Source organism: Haliaeetus leucocephalus, unplaced genomic scaffold (assembly GCF_000737465.1).
Source record: "Haliaeetus leucocephalus isolate CR32 unplaced genomic scaffold, Haliaeetus_leucocephalus-4.0 Scaffold752, whole genome shotgun sequence".
NCBI classification, from domain to species: domain Eukaryota; kingdom Metazoa; phylum Chordata; class Aves; order Accipitriformes; family Accipitridae; genus Haliaeetus; species Haliaeetus leucocephalus.
The window spans coordinates 1,296,303-1,321,332 of NW_010973188.1; the positions used below are offsets into that span (position 1 = coordinate 1,296,303).

Below are 25,030 nucleotides of genomic sequence, written 5' to 3' on the forward strand. Positions count from 1 at the left end.
TTTTGAAATTGGTGATAAGTAATACTTCATAAAAACAAAACACATGTGAAGGAAAGAAAAAAGTCCTGAAGCTTGCGTCACTGTCTCTGGGCATAAATCTAACACGTTTTTGTTGATTGTAACTGTAAGGCTGAGAACTACCTTTCATCTATGAGGGGGAGAGATAGTAATCAGCAAAGCAGCCACTGGGGTAGGTGATTGTTCAGAACTGAGGGTGGCAGGAGATGGAAAGTCACTACAACCTGGTTGTGTATATAAGACACTTAGGAATGCAAATGCAACTCTCACAGAAAATCAAAACAGTAACAAAAGGCAGAAATACTTGCATATTGTCAAACTGAACTCCTGCAAAATCCACTCCAGGGAACTTTTCTCTTACATCATTCATTCTGTGTTAAAAAAGGAAATGGCTACTTAAAAACAAGTACAAAACCCCCCATCACTTTCTCTGACACATAATAGGAATCTTACCACATAAGATTTCTATGGTTCTCTTCAGTTGTTGTAACATGAATGGAATTTGTTAACTGTGTAAATGACTTGCTGCAATTCTGTCTGATCTGTTCACCCTATGGACTCAAGCACTATGGAGAATGCCTTGATGTGAAACTCTCCTCAAAAGCTTAAAAGGGAAGAGAGGGGAGTGGAATGCACCATGAGAATCCTTCCCGAGTACTCCAATCTTTCCACACTTTGATAGGGATTACCATAATGATCCCATACCTTGGTTTCTGGTGAATTACCAGAGTTCTATTTGGAACAGCACATAGCTGTACATCATCTCATGACACTGCAAAATATCAATCTCTGAAGAACACAACTGTAACGAGAGCACTGCATGCTGTATAGAACTTGCTGCAAAATAAATAAATATTGCACAGAAAAAGACACTCTAAAATTATAAGACATTTAAAGTTTGGGCATTCTTCATTACAGGAAAGAATCTTCCATGCTGAGGCCATTATCCATCAGAAAAGCTCCATCTGTGTATAATTATTTCTGATAAATGATATTGAGCTTCATTAAAGAGGTAGTGGGGATGTGAGAGAAGACAGAGAGAGCTCAAGCTGTAAATAAATCTCTCCACTGTATTTCACTTACAATCACTCCAGCAGGAAGTCATGAAGGATTTTTTTTAATAGGTAATATTTTCAAATGCTCTGCAGGCTGTGCTGCCTAATATCCATCACCTTCAGTGTATGTTCACAAGCTTGCAGCAATTCAGGATGAAGGACAGCATTTAATTTCCTTCCCTCCTTCCCATCCCTGTAATCACCTTTCCACTTACCCCCAAGTCCTTCTTGGCCACAAAAGAAACACTTTGTTGTAACACAATTTAATTCCTAACTGAACAAATTTTCAGAAAACCTGACCCAGCAAGCACTGGAGAAGCACCCCGTAACACCAAATAGCAGATCCTGGCTAATAAGCCAGCAGAGGTGCTGAAGCCCCCTGCCCTATGAACACCCAAATGTGTTGCTGAAGCATAATGTTTTGCTAAATTCTCTAGGAAGGTTGTTTTAAGGCCTTGTTTTTACAGCAGACTAGAGGTTTCCCCTGAAGAGGCGCTGGACAGAAGGAAGGGACGATGGATGATCAGCAGCAACTGTGTATGCGAAGGAGAGACAAGAGTTACATGGCAAGTTTAGTCTTATTACAAGAACTGGTATCAGAACATTCACATTTGAACCCTACTGTATTTCTGACAATATTCTCAGATAGAAAACAATAACTCAAATTAAAAATTTTATTTTTGTTAGTCTAAAACTACCACAATCCCAAAAATGACACTTTGTGCTCTGTCCACAGCCAATCTACATAAGTAAAAAGTATATGCAAAGTCTACATACCCATAAACAGAATAAATACTTCAGCAACTCAGCAAAACCATCCTATGCAAATAGTTAACACTACTGAAAACAAGTGTAGCATATCAAAGATTATTTTAGTCCTAGTGCTTTGTCAGCATTGTTATTTCCAGCAGTTGCCTCAATGCTGAAGAACCAGAGTAGCTCTCGCAGAGTTCCCACTAAAAAATAAGCAAGTTTTTCTTGCAATGTGTATGTCTATTTACCAGCCACAATATAAACTCAGCTCAAGAAGGATTCTCTCCATAGAGCACCTTCTAAAATAAAACTACAGTTGGAGGAAAATGAAACTACAAATTACATATTTGACCTTAAGCTGTAGAACGCAGATTTTAAAACTCAATATATTAGACATAGGATGAACTTAGACAGAGGTTTAGAATCATTTAAAAGACAACTTTATCTCACTGTGTTTGCTAATCTTTAACATTTTAGCTTACCTTCCGGGAGAAATTTTGCCTGACAGAGTTCAATAAATAAGAACGATGGGTCATGAAAGAAGAGATGGATTACCACACAAAACTTATGCAAGTAACCTAGCAGCAGTCTAGACAAGCATTCATTGGTCAGTGCTATATGCAACTGCAATAATTAAAAACCAAAAGGTTTTAAAGTCAAATTTCACAAGATATTGGTGTTTATTCTTGAATATAAATATTAATTTACCAGTAATGTGAGGAGGAGTTTCTCAAAATGAGCGCCTCAAAATCGCAATTAAATTGTATACTGCAGTTCAAACAGCTGTAAAGTTAGTTAGAAACCCCTGTGACCCCTTTTAATTTGTTCTTGGTTAATGCCATCAATGTCTGTTTTGTGAATAACTTCTAACCTTTCCCTTTGCCCCAGAAGACAGGCCATTTACTTCCAAAGGAAGTCAGTGAAACATAAGTCCGAGAATGAAGCAAAATGTTTATGCCTCCTTTGCTGTCACTTAGGACTCGTGCACTTACATTCGTCTTTGCTCGGTGAAGTTACATTCAGTTCTGTCAAAAGTTGCTGGCTGGAGTTAGTGGCCTGCATGGTTAGAGAGGTATTGCTGTTGCCACTGTTCGTTTCTCCAGAGAACAAATCTGACTGGCTGTTGCTTGTGCTGGGAGTAGAGTCGTCGTCTGGCTGCTTCTTCTGGAAATCTGTCAAAACCAAGATTTCATATGTCATCCCACTTGCTCAATCTAATTATCCAATTTTACACAATAAACACTCAGCATAACAAAAATAACCCCAAAATGCTGCCAGAGGTATCATCATTCTGATCATTTGTATATGTCATACAACACAGAGTAGCCTTCAAGTTTTTCCTTTACATTTAAAATATCTTAGAAGTTATTTGTTGTTGAAGAACAACAAACGTTTTCAGAACTACACAAAGTTCTTGTTTCCCCAGCCATTCAAGAGCATCCGAAGCTTACCACTGCATATATCAGTATACAGCACATGGCATCATTTTAAAAATAGTTCACACAAAGCATGTACAAAAGCATAAAGGAGCAAACATCGGATGAGGGAAGGACTAAGGCATGTAATGCAAGTATAAGGAAATGATACACTTCTCTAAAAACAATACTTCTCACTGCTGTTATATAAAATCCCACCAGCAACAGTTTTGGTGAAGCTAGTGTAGACAGCTAGGGTTCCAGGTTAGCATGGGGGAGCTGGCGAGGAATTGCCTTTGCATCACTTGTTTGATGTGTGTGCATGTTTCCTCATTCCTCTTTCCTTCACTTACTCCAACACTGGTATTAGAAGTTTCTCATTAATCTATGACCACAGAGTTAGATATGAGAAGTAAATCACTGCAATACATTAGAGCTATGTACAAATGATTTGGCTTCAAAGTTTTCCTTTATTTTCTTTTTGGTCAGCAAGTTGCCAAGTCACACTACGTCTCCAAACTGCCCCCATAGTCCAAATTTTGTGTCTTTGATAGATGCCATCCTCAGGCTGACCTTGCCTCCAAAGCAGATTCAGGTTTGAAGGGAAATACTCTTTTCCCTTTTAAGTGCAAATCCTCACTTGAGGGCTTTTTCCCAAACCCACAGTCTTGGTACCCAATTGATTACAGCATTAGTCTCAGTTCCTACCAGCTACACTACTGGATTTCAGTCTGGCACAGCTCTGCCACCGGATGCCCCGCAGAAACATGCCTCTCGGCCAAGTGGATTTTGGTTTGCTTAACATCCAGTTATTCTCACAGTGCAAAGGCTCCTCTTCCTTTTAAAGAGACAGTTGAAGATGAAGTACCTCACCTCTTGGTATTCCTAAATACTTTTTTTTTTTTTTTTAAATGACATACAAAGGCAGAATTTATTCATTATGCAAACACATAAACAAATCAGTATTTGGTTGCTCATTATTATGTCATGACACAGAGGAAAACAGAGCAGTCCACAAATGTGTGCAGATGATGTGTTAGAAACACAGGTTGCCAACATGAGTCACTGGGATTGGGAAGCACTAGAGTCAAACAGTCCCTAAATGCTGATTTAGGATTTAAGTGATTTGCCAGAGAAATTAAGCTGTAACTTCTGCTGTGGAAGAGTCAGCCAGAAGTCCAGGTTGGAGAGGAACAAGCTCAAAGCCAGGGAGCAGGAGGAAGGAGGTGGCAGACAAGAAATCATCCACCTTCACAACACAGCTCTGAAAAACTGGTGGGATGCTTTTTGTCAGGGATGAGTTACTGGACCCAGGGTGATGTCTTACTCAGGCCTCACTAGTTATCAATGAAGTTTCACCCAAGTTGGGCTCCTGGATATTATTAGTGTGTTTGTACAATCAAGAAAGCTTCAAGCACTTGGATTTTGCACAAGCCACAATCAGACAGCTGCAGCAGTTAGAACTTGAGCCACCACCCCAGAAGGTACCCAACTCTTCACGCCTCTACTGAAGCCACAGTCTTGACAGAAGGGGAGCTCACAGCTGGAGATGTTTTGGGAACCACCGGTCTATAAATAACCAGTACAGAAAATAAAGGAAAATCTCACATGTTGCCTGCAAATACAAGGTGGCTACAAAAATCGTAAGAGCATTTTACATGAGATTGCATCCAACACAGTACACAAAAGTAAAGCTGCGTTGTGTGCATGTGTCAGAAGTGGGAGCAACTCCATCTTCAAGGAGCAGAGCAAAAATAATGGTTACGCTCAATATTATACACCATGAGCAATCTATAAAATGCATTAAAAAAAGAAAGTGTAGAGTTACAGAACAGCTACAGATACTATGAAATATATTAAAATTCAGCAAGTTAAAAATTCTCAGGCAGTGGGGTTTGTTTTTTGTTTTGTTTTGTTTGTTTGTTTCTAGATAGCTCCAAATACTTTACTCAGGCTGCACTAGCTCAGTGTCATCCACAAAAGGCATTTATAGAGAAACATAACACATTGTTACAAAATGGTCTATATAATAAAAGTTACAGTCCTTTAATGATAGAATGGTAAGTACAAGTGCTACACTGTCTCCCAAAGCTGCAAGTTTAAGAGCACACTGACCAAGGTGGTTTTTTGTTTGGTGTTTTTTTTTTTTCCCCTGAAAAACTATTCACTTTTGCAACCTATTGATAAATTCTCCAACCTCAAGGAGAGCATAAAAGGCTGTCAAAAATGATCATTCAGTGACAGCATTTCCCAAAAAACTTACTAGTGAAACAGTTCAGAGCTGTCACACAGCAGTAAAATCCACCATGGCACTTAAATGCTCTTTGCCTTCATGGATCCAGGACCTCATGTTCAGAACTAAATTTTACTCAGCCTGCAAATCAATTAACTTTCAAAAAAAGTCTTAGCCTGCTCAGTTGTGTGGAACCTGAGAATATCTCCCATCCCCCGTTTTTAACCACTATTTCACTGCAGATGAGAGTACTTGAGGAAAGTATTCAGACTGCTAATCTCAAGTGCCCGAGACATACTAACTGTAACTGAAGTTGTACTACTTACACTACAGCCAGTTATTAAGAGTTGCATTAGTAATGTGGTGTCAACAGCAATACAGGACCTATTCGTTAACATAGTTTATATAATAAGTTTGACTAAAATTATCAACAGATTTCTGAAATATTGCTTTATGATTTGTGGTCCAGTATTTACCTGGTACAAATACATATCTAATGACATACTGGATGAGCCGTATTATATTTCTTCTGTGTATTAGTGGATGGCATTTGGCTTCTGTTAACCAGGACTCTTGTCAACACAAATAACTTGCAGATCATCTTGATCTCCCCTCAAGCACAATAAAAGCTGGTAACAGTTACAGGAGAGCTGTGTCTTAATAAATCCAGTTAAGCCTTAACCACTTAACAAATAGAACAAAACAAAAAAACCACAATACATGCAAGACCCTGGCAAGTTTTGAAGGGGAGGCTTTATTCTGATTGAAATCAGAATGTAATTCTGTTGATTGAACAACGACCTCTCCTAATAGACTCAACAAGGAAAAAACAGACCAAGAGCTGGCAAGACATTAATCATAATTTCCAGAAGTTTCTATTTAACTAGAGATGCATGCAAAACACTTACATTTAAATTAATTTTTTCATTCGTTTTTACTGACACTTTCACTATGCTAGCAAAATCTGTGCATCGTGCTAGCAAAATGCACAATGACTGACCAAAAAAAAAAAAATCCATCAAATTCACATTCACCTTTCCTAGTTAATGAAATGTAACTTTTTGCAGAAACTTCAACCGGTACACAGGTTTAGTGGAAACAAGCTTTCTCCTTTGTCAGAAAATATGTTTTCTTTTTCTTCTCAACATTGTCTCCTTTTCTCCACTGCCTTCAGGTTTGGGGGTTTTTTTGGTGGTTGCGGTAGTTGTTTTGTTGTTTTTTAAAGTGCAAGATATCCTAGTGTTAGTTACAACATGGAGCCAGAACCAAAGCAAGATGTGAAAATTAGCCATTTCCTGCATGGGGGAATAACAGAAGGAAAGATCTATCAATAAAATGAATGAAATACATCCAATAAACTATTACTGCATGGTGGAGAAGCTGCTAGTAGTAAGCAGTATCTCTGTTGGACTTCTAGTTCCAAAATCCTTTTGCTTTGTTGAGTTTAAGGGTTGCACCCAGCATCTCAACTAGCTGAGCAGGAGCAGAAAATCTCAGGCAGGGCTCTAGATGTTAATAGTAAGAGTGTTATTTTTGTTTTGTTACTTAGGATTTATTTGTAAACAACACAATGACCATGTGCATATATAGACATGATACAAACATTTCATATTCTGTATATATAATGAATTCAAATAGTTTAGACTAAAAGGAAGGCAAGAAACCAGATTTGTTTCCAGACATCAGAAGACAAGCTCTTTTGTAAGACAATCTTTTGTCCATGTGTATTCATAAAATAACATTAATAATGAAAGCCATTACCTTTACAGCTTCTGAGTCTAACCCATAAAACCAGAGCTGCCACATGAAATCATATCTTCTGCACCGTACTAAAACTCCCTCATACATTTGTCCAGTTACTGTTACCAGGTTAGGGTGAGCAACCAGAAAAAGCCCGTCTTCCCAATATGTTCATTTCACCCATTACCTCAAGATCAAACTAACAAATATTTATAACAGCCAGCTCTTCCATCACCTAAAATACTCTCGATTCTGTGACACAAAAAAAATAAGGCAGTCCCAATTCCAGTATTTAGTTTACCTTAGCCACCAACATCCAAGAAAATACCTAAGGAAATATTGAGTCCTCAGCTTTTGCTTAACTGTAAGGGGTCTGTAACTTTCAGCTTCTGGTAAGTAACTTCTGTGATTACAATCAGTTGAAACTTGAGGTAATGGCAAATACAAGCAATATCAGTGTGTCATAAAGCATTTTATTCTGAAAAAGACAGACATGTCAAAATATCACATGAAATGACTTAATATTAAGCCAGGGCTTTTTCTCATTTGCACTCATGCTATGGCAAAAGAAATCATAATATTTATGAAACTCCCAAAAGGTCTGCTCTCCTTTTGGCTTATCTTAAGGGTCAAGGTTACAAACACTTCCTATTCCCTGGTCTATAACTGATGTTTTCATTAATAAGAAATGGGTTCATTCAAATAAACTATGGATGTTGCAAGAAGCGTCAGAGTAAACAGCATGCCAAGAGGAGAAAATTAGAGTCTTTAAAGTAATTATTTTCGTTGATAAGCAATATTACACCGCTTCTTTATTCTTCAGTCCTACAGCTCCCATGACTTAGCAGTGGGAACTAGAAAAAAGTTATTTGGAGAGTGTTTGCTTCTTATACTGCATTACATGTGCAGTATGCACAATTTTTATTAGCAGACCATCTTGTTCTTTTACAAAGCATAAATTAATGTGTTAGTGTCACATCAAATGTCTACTAGTCCATTAGTATCCCAAGGTACACAATAGACTGTTACCTTACTCTAGACTAATCAGAAAATACTTCCACACTTAAAAGAAATCACATTTCAAAAGCAGTCTATGGGAAGTAACACAAATATTATGACACTGAAACTGCTACAGTGAAATGTTTACTTTAAGTTGTTGCATAATTTCTTCTTTTTTTTTTTCCTTCACTTGCCTGGAAAAACTGTTCATATATGGCCATGGAATAGTACTGCAAGTCCTAAAGATTTTATTTACTTATTTACTGAGAACTCTTCACTGGACTTTTCTGGTTCATAGCTTACTGAAGGCATTTCAAGTGTCATTCATATATAACTACCTTTTGCATAATAAATCAGTGTGAAATGGATAAAACCTTTCCTTTAAGTAAATATCTCAAAGCAATCTAAAGCTCCAGCAATGGACTGGCAATAAAACTTTACTTGGGAAGAGAAGTTGTTTTTTTCTTTTTAAGTAACACACAGACAGAAAGATGCACTAGCCCACTTGCACAATTAACACAGATATCCCACCCTTAGGGGAATGCACCATAGAATTTGCACAAGTGTTTGGATTAGAAGACAACCACCAAAGTCATAAAACAGAATCAGAGGTAAGTACTGTGCAAAATTATATTTATAAATGTATAAACGATATATAACATATACACATATATAAAAAGGTATTTCTTAATACATCCACAATAATAATAGCAACAATAGGTGGATAAATTGAAAATTAGACTGGAGAGTACGAAATAAATATCGCAGTGTATTCTTGTATGAGCTATCAGCAGAGCTCATCGTTTTCACAGTTAGGCCCAAAGTACAGTGAGACTTGACAAACCAGCAAAAATATCAGAAAGATGGTTTTCTATACAACTGAACTTCATGTAGAATTGTGAGCACATGTGATACAGGAAAGCCATTCAGCTCTTAGGGTTTTTAATCATAAATACAACTTTTTCATTTTTTTCAGGTTTTCTTCAGGACGAAAAACTGAAATGAGTTCTTTATGTTTAGTTATCCTTCATGATTGCTGTACTTTTTAAAATGGCAACACATTATTAATAAGAGTTTCAAATAACATTGCAATTTGCATGTTTCATACTGAACTTTTCATATATACTTCATTCTTTTCAAATGAGTAGAAAAAATATTAGGAAAAGTGCAATATAAACAAAAAAATAAAAAGATGGATCTGCAAGGGTGGTAAACAGACAGTGAGAACATAGCTGCAATTACATGTATTTATTATTCAGGAATTAGGATCAAGTTATATAGTAAGACTGCTGTATTTGTAAAATTACTGGGAAGCTTGACATGATCAAGTTTGTTGGTTTAGGGGGTTTTATTTTGGTTTGTGTTTTTTGTTGTTGTTGTTTGTTTGTGGTTTTTTTTTGTTTTGGGTTGGGTTTTGGGTTTTTTTTTTTTTTTTTTTTTCCAGAAAGTCTGATGACATTTGAAGTATTTTTGTCTCAAAACAAGACACTCCTTGCTTAAAGCTGACATTCCATAATAGGCCTTCTTTCTCCTGGCTCTATAAAATGAATGTCCCCCAAAGCTACACAGGAAGCTCCAGATTTGACTACCAGATTTTGCCTGTTATTTAGCAAGAAAATTCATGATTAACTAATAAACAAAGGCTAGCAAGACAACAAGCATAACATTATTGCAGATGACCTTCAGCTTAAGCTCCAAGACATTAATAAATATATATCCAGATATCATTTTAAGGAAGAGAAATGCAGTTCTGTATAAAAGTGAGTAGAAGAATCTACAGTAACTGTATTAACCAGGCTTATAACACCTTACATGACTGCCATAGAAAAAAAACCTGCCATTTTTATAGCACGTGATCCCACCATCTCCAAAGTAGTTGCGAAATCCTGAATTGATGAAAAAGGAATTTCATTATAATCTACAAAAGATTCCTCTGAGAGTGACTTCCACACAGACCTAACACTCCTTGCTCCACCTGATAATAACAATTTCCTCACTGTAGCTACTTCAGTACTGACCAGGAACAAGGTCACTGAAACCCCCTACAAATAAAATTTTAAAACCCCTTGTGTCACATTTTCTATTGTTACTTAAAGTAGCATGCTTACATCATTTCAATTAAAATTTCATTATTCCATAAAACTCACCAACATAAAGAAGAATAAATATTATTGCCTGTCATCACAGGATCCAAAGTACTGAAGCTATGAAGAATAAACTACTATTTTAACAATGCCCTTTAAATTTCCTGTTACAGAATCCCTAAGGTCCACAGTTAGCATTCATATTTTAATTCATTACAGAGCATGCACGGTGACAAAGTACTATATAAAGGTACTTATTACATTGCAAAACTTAAAATCAATGGAGGGCTAGCTATAGCACCTGCATCTGACAGTGGAAGTAGGAAATTAAGACAATTTATTACTGTCGTGGTTTAACCCCAGCCAGCAACTAAGCACCACGCAGCCGCTCACTCACTCCCCCCCCACCCAGTGGGATGAGGGAGAAAATCGGGAAAAGAAGCAAAACCTGTGGGTTGAGATAAGAAGGGTTTAATAGAACAGAAAAGAAGATACTAATAATGATAATGGTAACACTAATAAAATTACAACAGCAATAATAAAAGGACTGGAATGTACAAATGATGCGCAGCGCAATTGCTCACCCCCTGCCAACCGACACCCAGCCAGTCCCCAAGTGGCGATCCCCTGCCCCCACTTCCCCAGTTTATACACTAGATGTGGCATCCCATGGTATGGAATACCCCTTTGGCCAGTTTGGGTCAGCTGCCCTGGCTCCATCCTGTGCCAACTTCTTGTGCCCCTCCAGCCTTCTTGTTGGCTGGGCATGAGAAGCTGAAAAATCCTTGACTTTAGACTAAACACTACTTAGCAACAACTGAAAACATCAGCATTACCAACATTCTTCTCATACCTAACTCAAAAACATAGCACTGGATCAGCTACTAGGAAGACAATTAACTCTATCCCAGCTGAAACCAGGACAATTACCCAACTAATTTGAGACAGTATGGATTCTTGAATCTGTATCAAAGGATATTGGTAATAATCCAGTCCAAGGGGAAAGCATGAACTTTAAACAAAAAGCGTGGAAAGCAAAGCGACCACACCTTGATCATGACTGCAAGAAATATTTTATTTTTCAATGATATGTAGAGTGGGAATTATTAGGAAGAACATCTAGCAAAATGGGTCACTAGTAAAACACCGACCAAGTGGCAGCTTGCCATGGACTTTTACATGCTGCCACTGCAAAGGATTGCAATGACAATAATTTGATCAACTCTAGCAAGAAACAAGAAAAAGAAAACTCCAGTACCCAACAGCCAGGAAAAGTAAACTGATATAAGGTTATGGGATTAGTCTGTAAATCTAATTGGCTGCAGCTACTTGAAGCTACATTTGGCATTTAAGAGGAACAATCATTTAACACGATCCAAGGGTAATACAACAGTGGAGATATAACAATTAAATATAGGAGAGATTAAAAAAAAAGTACCTGGGGAAAACATCTAAGCAGCTGTGATCTACAGAATTTATTCTAAAAGACTTGGAAAATGTGTAACATGAGCATTTAAAAACAGACAAGACAAAATTCTAGAAAATACTCAAAAGTGTAAGTTTATAATTGAATAAGAGCAGCACACCACCTATAGAAACAACTCTACCACTGCCCTAAACGCCTGTATCTTTTTCTCTAGAATTCTTTTAGTACTAGCACCCCTTTATGAAAGTAAAAAAAATTAATAAGAAATGTCCCATTTCAAATTAAATTCACAGTGATGATACATCAAAATTTATGCTCCTAAAGGGGGACAAACATTCATTTTGATTAGAAGACTCTGATCCATAAACCCATAAACCAAGCACTTTGCAATAGTAGTGAGTCATATGAAGTAAACTAATGAAGTGAACTTCTCGAAGTGCTTTTGTAATAAATGAGAGACCTTGAAAATGGGACTGTTAACTGATAGAAATAGAATTTAATTACTATTCATATTTATTCTGGACACTTCATTCGCCAGGCACGTAGGAACTAATATTGTTTTAATAAAAGAAATGTTTCAATTAGCTTTTCTTGTACTGGAGCTATCTTTTAAGTCACCTTATCATGCCCTTTCCAATACCTAGAGAGAACCCTCCAATTTCAAAATGCTTGTCTATTATTTTTTAATTAATTCCTCCAATCTAATTTATGTGGTTCCAATTAAAGTGAACATTTGCCTCATTTTCTGTCAATAATAGTCACATTTATAGTTCAAGCATTCCAAAATATTTGGCTATACTACAAATCATCAGGATTTTCACAAGGGGTAAAAGGCCTTTACAGTAAATTAAACCTTACTACTACTAACCCACAAACCCCTCATCAGTTCCTTCTCCCTCATCTCCTGTTAAGGCACCTTAATGACTACCATTACCAAAACTCTCAAAACATCCCTCGGAATTACTCACTTACCAGACTCTCTTCCCCAATCTCCTCTGAACAGCGCAGAGGCAAAGCTAAAGACTGTTCTAGAAGAGAAGGGAGAGCAGGCACTCATTTCCTGGCCTCACTTCCCCACAGTCAACTCAACCCTTTGAAACGTGTGCCTGGGAAAGTATTTTATTGCTATTCAGGTTTTACCACCAAAGCAATGAATGGCGAGGTGAAGTATAAGGGGTGAGCTTCTTCCCATTGTTCTCAGCCTTACTGGAATCTGATGCTGCTTCTTGTAATAAATATCTGCCTTTCATATGCAGTAGCTAGAGAAAAGCGTGGAGAGGAAACTCCAAGTCTGACAGTCCTTAGTTGTTGGGGCGAAAACTTTGCCATGGTTGGAGTTTATATGAGCAATTTCTGACTGCAATAATCTATAATAATATATAAAAAAACCCCAGGTCATGTTTCAAACACACAAGTGAAAAAGCTCACTAGGAACTCATCTGACATCTCTGTGCCTTAGCTTCAAGCTCCACATTTTACTAACTTCCCAAAGGAGTCCAGGAGCTTAAGGGAGTAGCTGTAGTCTCCCACTTACCAACCCCTCCATCCTATTCTGTAATCACACAGAAATGCACAAGAGCAGTGTTCAACCTACTGACAAAAAACTGCAGAAGTTCAAGGACCAAGAAAAGGAAAGTTGATCTAGATCTATGAATCCAAAAGGTCAAACACAGCAAACTCTCACTAGATGGAGTTACTGCAAACCACTGTGTTACATTAAATTCTGACTATGGAACACTACGGCTCAGAAACCCAACTTCAACTTAAGCATCCCTTGTTTATTTTCAGCAGACTTGAAATATATATATTTCTTTACCAGTCTTTTAGGAGCAAAAATATGAATATGCACAGATATCAAAGAACTGCCCACATAAAATAAACATCACTTAGGCCTCTCTGTGTGCAACATAACATGCTGAAGTTTTAAGTTAATAAAAACAATTTTATTCCTATTTATTAAAATTGTCTTCTAGAAGAAGATAGTAGAAATGTTGAATTCAAGTCAATGACAACACACATTTTCATTATTAGCCAACAAATCCCAAAGAAAATTGTGCTGGAGCACATCTCAAAATTTGAAACCAGTGCATAATGGCTGCAAAAATAAGTCACCTAGTGAGTTCATATCTAAAGCTTATGGGGTTGTTTTTTTTTTTTGTTTTTTTTTTTTAGAAATGCTGACTATTTCAATATTTAGATGCTTCTCTGGTTTCTTTACATTAAAAGAAGTGAGATAAAGAAAAGGAATGGAAAAACTACTCTCCTCAGAATGATGCATACCCGTCCGCATAGTGGAAAAGACAGATAAATACATTCCTCATCAATTCACTATTTTTATATAGCAAATACATGTGAACTTAAAGCATCTCTTGTGATGAAGTGATCCTTCTGACTGTCAGTGCTGGAGGATCACTGCTGAAACTGGCTAAAACACACACTCTTGTCTATGTCTTAATATGGAAATAAAGGGAAAGTGCAATAAACAAAGCTTGAGAAGAAAATGACGCTTTTGCTTCTCATACCCATGATTTGTCATTTGATATAACCTGACTTGTGCTACCACTTGCAAGTTACTGGAGATGTGAAAATTAGCCTTTCACCAGTGCTGTTTCCAGAGGTCTGAGTTGGAAATGGTTGTTATTGGGCACAGTAGATCCCTTAAATGGGAGTTTTCACTAGCAAAGCATAAAACTCTACATCAAAGCAGTGATGTGTCGGCCTTGAACAATACATTAATTAAATGCTGGTAACATCAGGGTCCTGCCATGAAAATACATTCTGTGGTCAGTCCTCTATGTTACAAGTTCTGTTTCTATGAGTTTAACAGTGTCACAGCCATGGAATTAGGACTCTGACTCATGGAAAGGCCCCAGCTTTTTCACTTTTCATCTAGAGCCTTAGAGAAGATTTACAAGGTTTCACAGGTTCTTCTATTAATGACATACAAAAAAAGCAAAAACTCTTTTGAGTGTTCAGCCTGCAGCAGGAGGCGGGGGGGCGGGTGGCAGGGAAGAATAACTGTTTTTGTTATGCTCTGAAAGAACAACAGGAAAAGTCATCCTAAAATGCTTACTAAACAGAAAGGAAAACAAGGATGAAAAATGTTATTCTCACAGATTCAGCTAGCTTGTTACACTTTCTGAAGTGCAATGACCATGAAAAGCAAGGAACTAAAATATGCTTTCAAGAAATGTTTGAAAGCATTCTTTCAAGCATTCTTTGTTATGCCTAACAGAGCTAAAAATAGCAATTATATAGCCTCTTCAGGGGCTCACGTTCTCTAGACTGATAGACTGAACCCACCCCCAAAAAGCTTATAGAGAAAATCTTAGAAATCATCTGTTTCTTGGCATTAATAAACTACAAGATAAAGAGTTGACAACAACCTTTCTCCAGTTAAGGTGGCTATTTGTGTTTCACGTACAAGTAACTACAAGCATTACTTTGGAAAGTAACTGAGGACTGGCACATAAAATTCAGATCAAATGGCTAAATATGAATAAGCTAAAGGATGAATAAATTTTCAGAAAGAACCAAATGATTGCTAGAAGCTGTTAGCTGTTTCACGCATGCTGATCTGATTACCTGCTTAAAGCACAAACATCCATAGAGCCTATCCTTACGGCCCAGCAAAAATGGCAAAATGCAACCAATCCCAGCAGCAAGAGGGGAGGGTAGCAGAAAAATGTAATTAACTGACAAACTCAGAACAAACTGGGTCAAGCAGCCCAACACTCTCCCATCATACTCAAAGAGCTAGAGTGGCAGGAAAGTCTATATGCCAATCAATTATCCTTAAAAAAAAGTTCTACTAGTTCTTCAGAGCAGTCTGGGAGGCATACCCCACCCTGAAGTTTCCAGTTCAGTGTCTTTATACAGCAGATTAAACTATGTAATGTGTACCACCAGAGGGAGGTGTTCTATTATATTGCATTTCCCAAAAACCTCCATCCCTGCACATTGATTTCAATTCTATTTAATCATCACCAGTAAGGAACAAGCTTCCTTCTTTCTGTAAAGACACTTTGAAGAGTCTCGTTATGTGTATCCACTTTAGACTAATTTCTGCTACAGCAAATTTGATTTTCTATTTTAACAAAAGCAACCTGGTAACTAATCCATCATTTCCACCTCAAACAATCAACAAAAGCCCTGCCCTTTATCCTCTCTTTCCAACCCATAACACAAAGACAATAGAAATGCTCATCTTCCATATGACCGGGGACCATTACAGTATTTTTTCCAAATCCAAAACTACTACTACTTTCTTCAGTGGGGAGGAAAAAACAAAAAACAACCAACCTCCCAAGAAACCAGTGAAGTGGCAGCACCTTCCTATCTTGCATGAATCGGTTCAGCAAATCACCAAACTTGAAAGATATATAAGTTAAATAGGAGAAAAAGAGAGAGAACTGCAGAAGCATGACTGATGTAATTTCATCATTGGTAAATTCTGCCATATGAATTTGTGGGAATAACCAGTAGTACAGTTTCCTAAAAGACAAAGGAGTGGTGCCAACAATGTCTAACTGCAGGCATTTGATTTGTGCACAAGTGTGAGTGGACAGAGACAGACACCTCTGGAAAAAGATTCAGAATGCCGACATGAAGAGAAAAACTACTGCAATATAAATTGAAATACTTACTTGCCTCTGTACACTACAGTGGGCAATGCAGTTATGCATGAAAAAACCCAAAAAATATCCCACAACCCAGCCACCTTGCTTTGCAATGATTCCACCTATTCTGCACATGTAAGGAATACAAAAAACCCCCTTGTGTTTGAAAGAGGAGAGTTATATGCTTCCTACACTACAGAGATGAACAGCCAATACCTGCAAGACTTGAAACAACAGCAAATAGAAACACAGATGAAAAAGAGAGCATCAGGTTTTCCTGTGTGTATCACTTCAAATACAGGGTACACCAACTCCAATCTTCAGAAGAAGAAACCTGTCATTCATTGCATTGGCTATTTCTAATTAAAGTCTGAAAGTTCTTCAATATATGAACTTTAGATGGTAGCTTTTATCAAGACACTCTCCAATGTTAAGAAAAGCAGAAATATATCTAATAAAAAAAAAGGGAGTAAAGTATTCTCTATTAAATGGGTTTTGCTTGGAAACAGCAACAGTAAATCTAACAGGTAATACTCTGTGGCTGACTTTCCACTGTTCTTCCTCACCTAAAATGCTTTAAGGTAACATATTAATGCTACCTAATTGTCTGTATATTAAAATATCTGAGGCAAGCAACTTCAGAAGTAGTTGTTCTGAAGGATGGATTTTATTTTCATAATCATATAGTAGGACCAGAGTGACAGTTTTTATGCCTATATACAAAATAAACTCCAACAAAAGAAATATATTTAGTGCAGGCCAAAATGGAAGAAAAAGGAATTTTTTTTCTATATGGGAAAGGAACACTAGAACCATTACTTTTATTCATGCTGCAGGCTTGGATGATCTCTAGAAACGCTATTTCCACACGTGCACGCACACACAAACACAATGTTTTATGTGTTTGTTTAAACAAAGAATGGGCTGTACTAGATATTCTAAAAGTCAACTTTAAGGAACATTTCTCTTTCACTTACTTATCCAATGTTTCTGTAAACATTAATACACTAAGATTCCTGGCAAATAATAGTGGCAGCTCAACTGAAAACAGGAGTAAAATGAAGGTATTTCAGATGATTACATCAATCCACAGCCTAATGTTTGAGGGTTTTTTTGTCCTAGAACTAAATTCCAAGTTGATGCATGTTTTCTCCAAGATTTTAACTAAGACATTAATTTGTAGACTTGCATGTTAACTGCACTGCTATTCCACAGGAACTCAAATCCAGTTAAGATTGAAAATGTTAATCTTAAATCTTGTTTCATAAAGGCAAGTCTTTGGCAAGTCTCCTGCGCTTGATTTTACAAAGACCCAAGAACGTTCCCAGTTATGCCCCATCTTCTTCCTGCCAAAATGAGCAATGACTAAAACCACATTAGCACTACAAACACTCTGATATGAAACGCATGTATTCAATTCCATCAACATACTCCCCTTGCTAATTAATTTCTGACCTCTGCAACACACTCTGGAACTTCAATCTACAATCTCCTCCAGTTCCCAGTTGAGAACATAATTCAATCTTGACTGTAACACTGGTCTGGCTTCCTGGTTATTCCTTCATTTCCAAGTTCCCCAGGCTATATTAGAACATGTCAGCTGCATCTGGGATAAACAGCGAGGTTACAGAAGCTCAACTTTCAATTATAAGTTTTCAATGCCTCATGTTTAATTTTAGGAAGAAAATTCATTTTTATATTTTGCAGACATTTACACTAACAGCTGTGCTACTTCTGCTTTGCCTAGTCTGTCCTGAGTCAAATTCTGCTTTATTAAATTACCACCAAGCCGAGTTCTGGTTGTGATGCTGCTTGAAATAGTAGATTTAAATTTGCAGAAAATAATTTTTGAAAAAAACAGACAAATAAATCAGTGCCCCAAAAGAAACCATGGTAGCAGAGGTGATAGATAAAATCCAAGCTTCTGTAGTATGATCAGAGGGATTACTTCAAGCTGCTTTATATTGAACTGTACACCATTTAGAGTGAAAAATGTCCCATGTTATATGTCTGAAGGTAAATTTTGTGTTTATTGTTGAGTGATCTTTTCAGTATTTGCAAATATGCTTTCAATGCTGCTAGCTACATTTTTCATAACCATTTTGTAAGGGTATCCAACTGCCTTTAGAGATAGGGAAAAGCTGTGTATGAAGAAAATTAAGCCACTTGCCCAATTCCATGCTGGAGATGCATGACAAAGTCAGGAAGCCTAGATTCATTTCAAATTTAGGAAGGGTTTTTTGGGTGAGTATTTTTAGAAGTTTTGAGAATGGTTTGCCCTGTTTTCTTATATTCTCACACCCTTGGCCTCTATTGGTGACATGGTTCTTGCTAGTCATAGCCTTGGCTGGCCCTGTACAGACATTCTTTTATTCAATTTCAGGAATTATTTAGGAATTGCTCACTTGGGCACAGGAAACCGTTCGAAGAGAGCAAGTGACACTGTAAAGAGAATGGAGCTGCAGAAAGCAGAACAGAAATCAGCAAAGAAAGAATATAGTTAGTAGTATACTGGGAAGAACTCAATGCCACAAATCGATTAATATGAATATTCTGATATTAGCCATTTTGCTTGCACATTGTAAGGTTTGCCATTTATATCTTGCTTAATCATACTGACCCTTCTAGACAAACAAAACCTGTTTTTTAAAATTATTTCTGAAAAAGAGCTCACCCGGTCCTTCTGAAAGAAACAGCACTTAACATCTTTATAAACTTTATACAATACCTAAGTAGCCTGTTATTTTGCAAACAGCAAAGTAACTAGTGTTAATTCAAATAAAGTAACGCCACAGCTGACATCAAGAGGTTTTCAGTCCCTGAATTCTTCTCTCCTTTTCCAGAAGACCCTGAAGTAGCTCATCACAATGTATGGAAAAATTACCACTTCTTGGTTCTAGAGCTTCTTTCTCTTATTCTTGCTCATCAAACCTGAAATCTCTTCCCTTCTCCATACTCCCTCAAAAAAGTAGTTTTAGAAACATGAAACTTGTGCTCTCTCGAGTTTGAAGGTGATTCACACAGCCTGTATTTCCCATCAAACTTGCTTTACAAGAAAACTGCACAATGATATCTATCCGCGATGCCATGAGAATAACTGCATCGGTCTAAAAATCTGCAGTAGTCCATCATGTAGAAGACACGGCACTAATCTTAAAAATTTTCAGACTAGTTTTCACATCAAAATTAAGTAGCAGACAAGTAATGATTTTTTAAAAAACGTTACAGTCACAAAAACTGCTAGGAACAGGCTTGTCTGTCAAATTCATTGCAATGCTAGATTCTCAAGCTTTCTGTTTAATTTGTGCTGAAGACTGAGTGGTCAGTGGAGAGTGGTAGTTCTACATGTCCGTGAATGATGTGTCACCAGCTTCTACATTCAGGACTCATGTTTATGATTTTCTGCATTACCTGCCTGCCAGATATCTTTCAGTGCTGTAAAAGGTATTTTATCTTAGCAATAGATGTCTTCTTTTCATCACTTATTTTTAGGGAGCCAGTATCAGATCTTACACTGATGGACTCTTCAGCAACTTTTTTTTTTTTCCCCTCCTTTTTGATAATAACCCCAAGCGAATGACATCTTAAAGATATTCTACCAAAAGGAAGTTAGGACTTTTGCTGGTCATATCTGTATTGTTTTCTCACTTGAGCATAATTATACTTTCTTTTTCTTTAGTCATTCTCTCACTTCTGCTATCAAGCACAAGAAAAAAAAACAAGGCTAGAAGCGAGTAAGAGCAACTTTATTCTTAACATGCTGTGTTAGCAAAACACACTAACACTAGGCAAACGCAAAGCAGTCCCAACGCACCTGAATCCTGTCAAAAGCAGAGCATGCTGACAGTATCATGTTTAGGAAGATCTGGAAGTTCAGTAAAGGTATGGAGCTATACCTCTGCTATTCTGAACTAATTTTCATATTTTCTTTAAGGAAACAAATCTTAGCCTGCTATTCTGATGCTGAGAAAGTAGAGTTTCTATTATCTTCATTACCTGTTCAATGACAGCAGACTGAACGGCTTTTATCAAATCTCATGTGGTGAAGAACAGAAAGCTGTAGCTTTCCACCTGGATGCCTGATTAGTACTAAAATATCTTCAAAAACATCTGCTTTTAAAAAAAAGAAGTTGGAAGCACAGCTCTCTACATTAATACAAAATGACTGTCTAATTGAAGTTCAAATGAAACTGATGCAAAACTGCCAAGCTACAACTACTTTACAGATTTTTGTCTTACTGACAAAGCTACAAGTTACTTTTACATCACAATTTTTCACAAGAAGAGAAGAAGAATTGTCTATAGCGGGTTATGTCACGGACCTATCATTGATGCCTAGAAGTTCCTCGGGACCTACACTTGCTCAGTTTTCCAGAAGGAGTCAGAAGTAGGAAGTCCACAACCGGGAATTTCTGAAATTTTTAAACACAGGTTACATGCCTTGTTTAGCAAAAGACAACATCTATTCTGTATTCAGCTGCAAACAACAGATTTTTAGAAATACTATCTAAGCTGAAGAACTAAAAGTCACAACAGAAAAGTAATATTGGATTCTAGAATAACTAGAATACATATGTATCCACTTAAGAACAGTTGCTATTTCTTGAAAATGTCCAAAGTATGTACAAATACCTCATGCAGTTTCTTTAAAAAAACCACCAGATTACTCCATAATTCAATTATTCATCTACTAGAAATCTGTAGATGCAAATGGAAAAGCAGCCATATGATAAAAACTTCAAGTATTTTTTCCAACTAAAACTGTAAGTGCAACCTAAATATTATATTTATTTAAAATTTCATTCAACAACTAAATATAATGAGAGAAAAGAGAATAAATAGAGAGCAATTAGCTATACCAAGAGAGAAAAGATGCTCCTCAGGTATCATGCACCTGAAAGTAATTTTATCAGAAAATAAAAATCAGGATGGGCCTCAGAATGAGACACTGCAATAACGGCATGCAATTCATACACTGCTTTTATTTAAAAAAAAAAATCATTTGTCATCTTTAAGAAAGCACTAAATAGTTCTAGGTTAATTAAGATTCAAAATTATTAGAGAAGTATATATATACACCATGCACTCACTTAACTATTCAAAGAAGGCATTTAGTTTGGTTAGTTCGTTTTACAGCACAACGTATCAATAAGTCTATCTTAAATTTAATTATGTTTGTGCATTTCTGCTGCTCTCCTAAAAATGATCTAACAAGCACAATTTTTGTGAGGAAATCCAGTAGGTCCATTCTCATCTCTTTTGTCCCTGCAGAGACTTTGAGCAGGCTGGGACACATCTCCTTGTCTAAACTTTACCATAGTCCTCCTTTTCAAATGTAAATGGTGTGTGAGAGCAAAACTATTTAATTCACCCATTTAATCCTCTTACTATTTTAAATATGCCAGAATTTGGTCACAATGACGAAAGCTTTTCTCTTGTGGCACAGTATTACCTTTATCTACTGTATTTCAGCATCCATTTTCCATGCTCATTCACCTTAATTAGGGCTTTACTGAGCAAGAAGGTAACAATTACTGGCCTCCCTAGCCAGCGTAACGTTGCTTCTTCTAATCAACATGTATTAAAAGACAAGACAAAAAAAAAAAACCCAAACCAAAAACAAACAAACAAAAAAAATCAAGTAATTTTAATCCAGTACCATGATGGGCAGTTATCAGAGATTGTGACACACAGTATCCTGTCAAACCATATTCCAAGTAAACACATGAGCTAGAATTACAAGAGATGCTACTCTGCCCTTTTTAAAATCCAAGTCCATACTCAAATGCAAAACTTGAATTTTCTCAGAGATGCGAAAAGAAGCCAGAGCAATGAAGAAGTGCAAAAGAGTGGCTACTCACATTTGGCTTCAGAAACTTCTACTGCTTGAATTGTTTTTGCTGACTTCATGACATCTTACTTTTACTGATTATGAACCTTTCCCCTCCAGTATCCATATTGGTTGTATAGTCTCCAGTGAGAAGAGCAGTCTTTTGTATAAATATTAATGTTTTACACCTACAAAGGCAGCCAGCTGTGAAGAATGTTTTTTCTTCAAAACTTTATTTTGATTTTCTGTGGCTCCACCCAATATTGCATAAATTGAGTTAGCTACAGGATTCCACTGGGATTTTAATCTTTTGTAGGTTCATTGATATTTTATATACTTAATTATAAAGACTAAAAAAATGTGCTTTCAAAGTGTTTCTGTATACAAAAAAACGTGCTTTAGGAGATACCGCGTGGCAAAGAACTCTGCAATGACACTGTAAGATGTTGAGGAAAAACATGCTTCTGAAGTGAGGGGTTTGTTTCCCCTCTTCATTGCACCAGACTCAAAAGAACAAAGTAACTTCTTGGTTGCCACTCATGGTTTCATGACTTACACTGTTTACTTGCAGATTTTTGGAATTTGAGAGCAACTTAACTATCCAGAACATCTTCTGACATTTACATTTAACATAGCCATAACATGTTCACAGCACTTGGTGAGTTATGGTCTGATGAAAAAGGAGGAAAGGGGAAGAAAAGCAATTTGGAAGACATGCAAGTATGGTGATTAGACTGATAAAATCCTCAGAACTGACAAGTTACTGAACATGTCTGATATTTGGAGTCAATACTTTGCTTTAAGATCTGACCATCAATTTCCAAGTTACAATCAGTAAATACATGGATCTGTGTCAGACATCAGTTAAACATTCATCAGATTTCAGTTACAAGTATCTAAACAAAGACAGGTTTAACTTGAATTAGTACCTTTCAACTATGGAACAAGTCCTTGTACTTGTGAAGTATCTTGCTTCCCAGTGCTAAAGTCTCAAAGATCTTTGATTAACATATTTGTAATTTGATGGTTTGCTATTGCTATCTAAGTGTTAAAGTCTTAACCCCTCCTGCTTAAAGTTCCCGGAGCTCAAAATTTTCCTCAAGCCCCACTGAAATTCTGAACATATGATGTAATCTCTACACATAGCTGAATATATATCAAGCTTCAGTTGATATTTATTCAGGGCCAGGAGTACAGGTTTGAAATACAGGAAAATATTAAACCTATTTCTTGCTGCTTGTTGAGATGGTATACTGTTTAGTGCAAGGACCACTTTATTTTTGTTTACATGGTACTCGGACCTGAATTTCTATCTCAGATATTTAAGTGACACTGATTCCTCATGATACGCATTTTACAAATGAGACATAAATAGAAAAATTAAATAATTTTGTTCACTGTAGTAAAGTCATTTGTGGGAAATTCCAAACTAATCCCACATCTTTGGATTCTTCTTTTCCTATTTGCATTTCTTTCTTCTATTACACTGAGTTTAATATCACTTTATAGACTTAGGTGCCTAGATAATACCTTAATTAGTGAGTGCACATATCTATATATCTATCTATATATCTCCACATTAAAAGTTAAAAAAAAAAAAAAGAGACCCTAAATGACTACAAACCTAGCAGCCCTAGCAAACCTGTGTCCTACCATCTTTAATGTAAAGAAATCTAAAAGTCACGTTTGAAAACGTTGACTTTTCTATTCCTAATGGACAATTTGTTTGCACTTAAAAGAGCTCTGCTCTCACCTCCAAGGGACTTCATCAATAGGAAAAAACAGTTACTATGGGTGTTGTCATCTACTGGCTAGAAGGCTTTTTCCCATCTCAGTAGAAAACAGTCCTGGTTTTGACTGCGTGTACATTTTCTATGCATATACTGAAACACAGCTGTGGATACATATAGACACATTTGCTCAAAAACCAGAGGGTGTTGTGGGATTAAATTGATCTTTATTCTTCATATAGCTTCCAAAACTGTTGGGATCATATTCAAAATGCAGAGCTCTAAAGGTGTTCCACTAACAGCACTAACATTGCAGCTGACAGATCCCTGGAGTAACAGAGTACATTTTTATAGTAAAAATGAGATAGGTGAAACGGAGAAGACAAAATGTTCACCAAAATCTGCAATGAACTCCCTCAGGAACAATGAACCACTATCAGCTCACTTCATTCCACTACATACACAAGGTATGTTTTTTATCCCTTCTAACATGCAACGTACATATATACCCTTTCACCCACTCAGTCCCATCCCTTTCCCAAAACCTTTCAAACAAAAGTCACTTACATTACCTGCACATGATTTTACTACAGGCAAAAAGACAAGGGAATTGCCAGCATGAAAATAGCCTACTTTTTCAGCACTGCTGGAAAATGCTCAAAGGATACAGTGACACGTGGTAAAGAAGCCTGTATAAAATAAAAAGTCATACAAATGTGCTGTAGAGCTGATTTAGTTCTAATGCTGGACAAGATGGAGTAGTAGGTACCCCAAAGATTTTGAGAGGCAATATAAACCATGAAAGTTTATACAGTATCAATTTACAGGAAAATTTGAAGCAGAAAATGGGAAAGTTGGATGTTAGCATTTTTAAAGGGTTTTTTTTGTTGTGTGTTTGGTTTTTTTAAATCATATGGGAGTAGAGCACAACAGAATTTTTAAGATGTCCAACAAAATTTAGAAACTTGAGTGGACCTCTTTTGCTGTTATCAAAATTTGAGTACATAATATTCATAAGATTCATTTCTCTAAACCAGTGCATGCAGCAAAACATTTTTCTTCATTACCTATCATGTTTCACCCATTAAACTAGGAGCTTCCTCAGAGGCTAGGAACCAATCACCAGCC

At 36.7% G+C, this 25,030-nt stretch overlaps 1 protein-coding gene across 1 annotated transcript in view; it reads right to left on the reverse strand.

The window, feature by feature from the left end:
* ZFAND3 (zinc finger, AN1-type domain 3) overlaps positions 1-25,030 on the reverse strand; it is a 144,866-nt gene that overhangs the window by 45,832 nt on the left and 74,004 nt on the right. Inside the window, exon 4 of the mRNA XM_010581137.1 lies at positions 2,819-2,998. Coding sequence (XP_010579439.1) covers positions 2,819-2,998 — 180 coding nt within the window. The remainder of the gene's footprint in view (positions 1-2,818; positions 2,999-25,030) is intronic.